Raw genomic sequence first — 7,673 nt, forward strand, 5'->3', positions numbered from 1 at the left:
ACTTTAAAAAATTGAACGATCTCACTATAGGAGACTCTCGTTTCCCCTTCCGAATATAACTGATATACTAGATCAGCTGGGGATCAGCTGGGGATCGCGAAATATTTTACAACTTTAGATCTCGCCTCAGGATATCACCAAATACCTATGGCCGAGCATGATAAACATAAAACTGCTTTTTCTACAGCCTACGGTCATTATGAATTTAACCGCATGCCGTTTGGATTAAAAAATGCGCCCGCGACATTTCAACGATTAATGAATACGATATTAATGGGCATGCAAGGACTAAAATACTTAGTATATTTAGATGACATCGTCATTTACGGACCAAGCTTAGAAGAACATAACAGACGATTAATCGACGTATTTAAAAGATTACGGAAAAATAATTTAAAATTACAACCTGACAAATGTGAATTTTTGCCAAAAGAAGTAGTCTATTTAGGACACATTATAACAGAAAATGGAATTTTACCGGATCCGAATAAATTAAAAGCCGTGAGTACATTTTCAGTACCAAAAAGGATAAAAGATATTCAGTCATTTATCGGATTAGCCGGATACTACCGAAAATTTATTGAAGATTTTTCTAAAATCGCTAAGCCTCTAACAAAATTAACAAAAAAGGACGTAAAATTTGTGTGGACCACCGAACAGCAAGCAGCGTTCGAGACTTTAAAAAATAAATTAATATCCGCACCTGTACTAATTTATCCGGACTTCACGGAAGAGTTCATTGTCACGACCGACGCGTCAGATTACGCCGTCGGCGCCGTTCTGTCTCAAGGTACGGTAGGTCAGGACCGACCGATAGCGTACGCCAGCCGCGTACTATCGCGAGCGGAGCAAAATTATAATACTACTGAAAAAGAATTACTTGCTATCGTTTGGGCAGTAAAACATTTTCGCCCTTACTTGTACGGAACCAAATTTAAAATAGTTACTGACCATAAACCATTAATATGTTATTTAACGTTAACGATCCCGGATCGAGACTCATCCGGTGGAGATTAAAATTAGAATAGTACGATTACGAGATAATGCACAAGGCCGGTAAAAGAAATACAAACGCCGACGCCTTAAGTAGAAATCCTATATGCAACATTAAGAAAGACGAAGAGAATGAAGAAGACAAGGAGAAGACAATGCGCGAATATACAGAAGAAGAGAAACAGCGGATATTATATGAATATCACGATTCACCGACAGGAGGACATCAAGGTGTGACACGCACACTAAATAGAATACGATTAACGCACAACTGGCGAGGCATCACAAGAGATGTCGAAAATTATATAAGCAAATGCGAGAATTGTCAGAAAAATAAATTAAGTCGGAAAACAAAAATGCCATTAGAAATTACGGACACCCCCATAAAACCTTTCGAGAAATGCGCACTCGATATCGTAGGACCACTAACGGTAACTACAGCAGGGGATAAATATATCCTCACCTTTCAGGATAATCTAACGAAATTTAGTAAAGCAATACCTATTGCAAACCAGGAAGCCGCAACAGTAGCAAAAGCGTTTGTAACGCGAATAATTGTTGAATACGGGATACCAGAAAAAATTTTAACCGATCAAGGTATAAACTTTGTAAGCGAAATGTTTAAAAATATTTGCAAATTATTAAAAATCGAGAAGATTCAAACAACCGCGTACCATCCAGAAAGCAACGGAGCATTAGAGCGTTCATACCGAACGCTAGCGGAATATCTTCGTCATTATATAAATGAAGAATAAGGTGATTGGGATGAGTGGCTACCATATGCGATGTTTACGTACAACACGACACCGCACACAGCTACAGGATACATACCAGGGAATGGAAAGTTACTTTTTAAAAGTAACTAGTTACAGTTACTCGTTACCGAGTAAAAAATGTAACTAGTTACAGTTACAGTTATCGCTTTTTAAAAGTAACTCGTTACAGTTACCGTTACTTGAAAAATAACTTTTCGTTACTTTTCCGTTACTTTTTTAAAATCAATTTAAAAATGTACTTTTGCATTTTTTTTTTTATGTAATACTGACAAATATATAGTTTTATTAAAAAAAAAAAAAAACAATGTAGAATGGCTCAAATAATAAATTAAATAAAAGTAAAATGAGAAGGGTTACGAGCCAAAAATGAAACAGTTTATTTCCGATAAGAACGACGATGACAATGTAATTAAATGTATAAATATATATTAGAACAATAACATGGATAAAACAAGATAAAAACAAACGACGTTTCCACACTTATTGTCATCGTCTTTTAAACTGTTTCGTTTTTGGGTTCGTAACCCTTCTCATTATACTATTATTAAATTTTTTTTAAACACAATTTTGTAATTCTAAAACCTATAAAATATGCAGCAAACTGAAATATTTGTATGTCCTATGTATTACATAGAAGATAGATGTGTAAAATAATTACTGAATCATGACGGCCGAATGTCTAAGGGCTTTCAAGTCTTATTGATAAGCGCTATAAATAGCATGTATCCAATCATCGAACCGTGTTCAATCGTGTGCAAAGTAACGACAAAAGTAACTGTAAATTTCGTTACCGTTACCCAAAAAATGTAACTCGTTACCATTACAGTTACCAAAAAAAGAAAGTAACGCAGTTACCAGTAAAGTTACCAAAAAAGTAACTTGTAACTGTAACTTCGTTACAAGTAACGAGTTACTTCCATTCCCTGATACATACCATTTGAATTAGTCTACGGACGCGAAGCTACCTTACCAACATCACTAACAACACCTCCAAAACCATCATATACTTATGATGACTATGCTCAAGAATTAAAAGAACGATTACGAGCAACGAATCAAATAGCCAGAGAACACATCAAGGAAGAAAAAATCAAGGCAAAAGAATATCACGATAAAAAAGCCAAAGAAATTAAATTCAAAATAGGGGACAAAGTACTTCTATACGACGAAACTCTCCGTCGCGGACGATCGAAAAAATTAGACGCGTTATGGACCGTACGTAATTTTACCGGACCATACGTAATTTTAGAGAAAAATTCCGACGTTAATTATACTATAAAAATTGCGCTTAAAAAATTACTAACGCACGTAAATCGCCTAAAGGCGTATATAGAAAATTAAAAAATTAAAAATAAAAAAGTAAAACAAAAAAGAAATTATAAATAATTAAATAAAGATAATAAAACTCACCAATAAAGAGGGATCCTATGAACAACAAGCCCAAAATGCACAATAATCCATGTGAAATAATCTAATATAAAATACACTTAACTAATAACTATGTACACCAGCACTAATAATAAAACACTAAAAATAAGCGATAAAACTAACACTAAAAGCTAATAACGAAATAAAAAATAAGTTTATTCGGCGGAAGTGCCGGGTTGTGGATCATCATTAAAACGACCACGACCATCAACGTCAATCAAAAGACGGCCTTCCCGTAATAGTCTACGAATATTGTCCATCATAGGTGCACCGTTACCCCGACCATGGGCCCCGGTACGCACTTCCGGAAAATAGTCACGCAAAAGTTCACCGCGACCGCGACCGCGGCCGCGACCACCCATACGGAGGAAACCCTCCTCAGCCAGTTCGGCAAATAATCCATAACGACCGCGGTTACGACCACGACCGCCTATAATTCGGAGAAGTTCCTCCCGACCTACTCCACCCTGATCCGCAGGATCCGGAACGTCCGGCTCCCAATCTACGGTAGCAGGCTCAACGTGGGCCTTAAAATCTGGAACAATTTTTCGGCACATGATCGCACAAAAAAACCAACGAATTGAAAGACACTTGCAACCAACTGAATGACACTTGCGAAGCGACTGACGAGACCGCACGCATATAAAAAACCTTCCCATGAAAATCTCCTGACGAAGACAGTAATAAAATATGATAACGCTAAGATATAAATGTAATCAGACGAAGCGAGAAGACACAGAACACATATAGGGAAAGGTGCATTAAATAAAAGCTAACCAACACTACTATTGCATTTTCAGAATCGCGCTATTCTTAGCACAAGCCTTCGCAGAAGAGGCGAAAAACGAAACACCCTACGAAATAGAAAATTTCACCAATCACCCAGGGATATATTTCGAGAAAATAGGAAACTTAGAATTAGTACAATCATCGTGGAAATTAGTTATACGAATCGATATTACCGCATTAACAAAACGATTAACACAATTGTATCAATATATACGAAAATCAAAAACTATGTGCCAACTTACTTCTAGTACAGCCAGAGACACTTGTGAAAACCTTAATTTTATAATTGACAAAGAATACAAACACGCGGACGAACTAATAACAAAAATAAGTGCTACAACTAGACAAACAAGAATACAAAAAAGAGGACTGATTGACGGAATAGGCACCGTCGCGAAAACTCTGTTCGGTACCATGGACGCTAATGACGACACGTTAGTATACGAACAGCTGACTATGTTACACGACGAACAACTAGTAACACAACACGCTTTGAAAAACCAAGTAAAAATACTACAAGCCACTATAGGACACATAGAAAACACTGAAAAAACATTACAAACAAACGAATACATTCTAGCTAACGCGACTAAAAAACTAAGAGGACAACTATTAGAAGACGAAAAACAAGACAGAGTACACGAACATTTTATTATAAGTAACGCAATATTAAACGACTTAATGCGAGATGCGGAAGATATCCTAGAATATCTAGCTTTTATAAAAACAGGAGTATTACATCCTAGATTGATACCTTTAAATAATATAATAGAAAATCTTAAAGAAGCAAATACGCAATTACCTGACGACCTTCATTTCCCTTTCAAAATTAATAACAACGAATGGCAAAAAATAGAAAGAATAATTACAATTAACGCATATTGCGACGCGAAATACATATTTACAATTTTGCAATTTTCTTTAATAACAATTCCAAAATACGAGTTAATAAACGTAATACCATTACCGGTAAATCATAATAAAAATGTATTTATATATTTAAAAATAAAAAACCCGTTAATTGCCGTATACACGGAAGGACGATCATATTTAATAATTAATAATAATAATCTAAAAAATTGTAAAACAATTTATAACAACTATATATGTAGCGAAAACTTTGAAATACGCCGCGCTAACTTAAATCCGACCTGCGAGATAAAAAAAATTTAGGAAATAAAGAATATGATAACAATTGCGAAATAGAAAATAAGATATCAAACAACACTGTATGGATACCACTAAATAATCCTCATTCGTGGTTATTTGCGACAACGAAAAAAGAACAAATTCTTATAAAATGTAAAGACCACGGACAAATAAAGGAAACAATTGAAAACACAAGAAAAATTTCCTTACAAGAAGATTGTAAATTAATAACGTCAGACACAACGCTACAGTCACAAAAAACATTACACGAGACAGTAATAGAATCATTCATGCCAGAATACAATATATCTTTCTTAAAAAACGAACAACAAACGAAGACTGACAGAAATGAACAAATAAAAATAAAAGAAGTCAATGTCAACTCAACAGAGCTAAAAGATTTCAAATTAAAATTAGATAAAATAAACGACAATATTGACGAAAATGAAAATCTCCAGTTCCGATTGGAACACTTTATTTCTCCAATGGCAACTAGCGGAATTGCTGTACTACTAGTATTAATAATCATTATAATAGGATATAATCTATATCCTACGAAAAAAGAAACGGAGTAAATACAACAAAAAGGAACGTGCAGACGAGGACATAAGCTTTGCTTTCGAACTTCCAAAGTCAATTTTAAAACGAAGTAAAAGCACACGTTTTTAATAATAATATGTTTAACGAAAAACTCCGTTCCTCCGTTTTTCTTTTCCAACGGGGGAAGGGTGTTATAGCCCGAATGGCTATCACTTATTTTATCAATTATTTCATTCAACCGGCATAGTAACCGGCACCGGAAATGCAAGTCTGCACATTTTTTAAATCGCGCGCGACAAAGCGTCGATCTAAGATCATAGCGCGCGAAATACCTAAATGCACTCGGCATGGCAACCAACAGCGGAAGTGCAAGATTGCACATTCTTTAATCACGCGATCGCACCTCTAGCGCGAGGAATATTACCATGTATGGTCCGATCGAAGACCAAAAGCGACATCATCAAACTCAATATAAGCGACCGCCTAAATGCCGAGCGCAGAGTCTTGACTTGAAATCTAAAGGTAACGATACGTTACGCGCGTCGCGAGAACCGAGTCAAGTAACATCCGCGATAACGTCGCCGACCGGTTTACTCATAAGTCACGAGCGATAACTTTAAAATATATTCATTTAACTAAACAACTGTATTAATTAAATAAAAGTTACAATTACTAAAAAGATTTGTAATCTTTAGTAATAAATAATTATATGAATAAATGGGTACAACATTTGTAATCAACTATCAAATTGTTAAATAAAAAGGGTTATTTTAAATAGAAGTGTATTGAAGTAAGTGTTTGTTCGACGACCTTTTCACTATCCTCGTCTTTCCTCGTGGGTTCCAACCCTTTGAGCGGATCGAATCCCAAAATAATATCTTGTTGCACCGAGAGGTACAACACTACCTTCCCATTTTGTTACTAATTTTACATCAACGCGATCGCGCACATTCTCCATGGTTTTACCAAACACGCGTTATTCATAAGTTTGTATAAATTCTTCTAAAAATAATTCTTTGCCAAAGTTCTAAATTTTGTATTTAATTCTATATAGTCACGAAGCCATGCAGATTGCGTGAATTGTAGTATACGGTGAACCTTTGCGATACGGAGGCCGTGCCGAGTACACTGCTGCAGATTGCGATAATGAATCACGTAACGCTGCTTATCGCATAACGTCGCGAGAAGCTTGTCATCGCGCTTGCCGGGCGGTTTCTCTCGCGTCGGACAGAACGGTAAGTCAGTGTGCGCGTCGTGGAGATGTTGCGGATATTCCAAGTCTACCTCGAGAATATAGCCTGTAGGTGAATCTAGCGCGATGGTCGAAAAGTCGAAGTTCTGCACGTCTTTGACCCATCGAAATTCGGCGTATGGCAATGGTTGACACATTGCCCAGCCATAGAGGTTGTTGACGTCATAGTACATTAAATATGATGACTGTTTCGATGAGTCGTACGACGGTATGTATTTGTTGTTGGCTCGCGCGTACCTGTTTGAGCACTGGCTCAGACCACCGCGTACACCGCGCTCGACAAACATGACCATGTCAATGTCTGTAAGTAATTCGAATTTTACACCTGTATGCTTCAACATGGCATCCCATGTGAAGCCGGGTAAGGTGTAATAGTACGCGGGGTCGAGCCCGTAACTCGTGACGCAACTGTCGCGGAAATTTTCAAAGACGTCGGCTAACAACAATACATCTGTTTTTAGATACAGATCGCTATATTCACCGAGCGTTTGGATGGAGAACCGCTGCCACACGTTGACAGCGTGCGCGTAATCGCTCTCGGATACCGTCAATGAACTGTAAAACGACTCGCGAGGCGGCAAGGATGATTCATTCAATTTTTCACTGCAGTCAATGTACTCGTACGAAAAGACACCTTTTCGAGTTAAAAGATTAAAATTTTCATCCGATAAATGAGAAAATTCGCGTCGCAGTACCCGCAGCTTATCTTTATTGAGAAAAGATGCTAATTTGTCTAAACCAGAAGC

General features: G+C 36.8%; 1 protein-coding gene across 1 annotated transcript; it reads left to right on the forward strand.

Moving 5' to 3' along the window:
• The first annotated feature begins 1,043 nt into the window (after positions 1-1,043).
• Positions 1,044-3,244, forward strand: LOC108779800 (uncharacterized). Its single transcript, XM_018547305.1, has 3 exons — positions 1,044-1,590; positions 2,716-2,984; positions 3,188-3,244. The coding sequence occupies exons 1-3, from the start codon at positions 1,044-1,046 to the stop codon at positions 3,242-3,244; spliced, it is 873 nt and encodes a 290-aa protein (XP_018402807.1).
• The last annotated feature ends 4,429 nt before the right edge of the window (positions 3,245-7,673 follow it).

This window comes from Cyphomyrmex costatus, unplaced genomic scaffold (assembly GCF_001594065.2).
Source record: "Cyphomyrmex costatus isolate MS0001 unplaced genomic scaffold, Ccosl1.0 scaffold624, whole genome shotgun sequence".
Lineage (NCBI taxonomy): Eukaryota > Metazoa > Arthropoda > Insecta > Hymenoptera > Formicidae > Cyphomyrmex > Cyphomyrmex costatus.

Coding starts and splice junctions, on each gene's coding strand:
- LOC108779800 (XM_018547305.1), top strand. CDS start 1,044: ATGCACAAGGCCGGTAAAAGAAATACAAACGCCGACGCCTTAAGTAGA. Junction 1,591..2,715: donor AAAAATTTTAACCGATCAAG/GTATAAACTTTG, acceptor CATTTGAATTAG/TCTACGGACGCGAAGCTACC. Junction 2,985..3,187: donor AATTAGACGCGTTATGGACC/GTACGTAATTTT, acceptor TCACCAATAAAG/AGGGATCCTATGAACAACAA.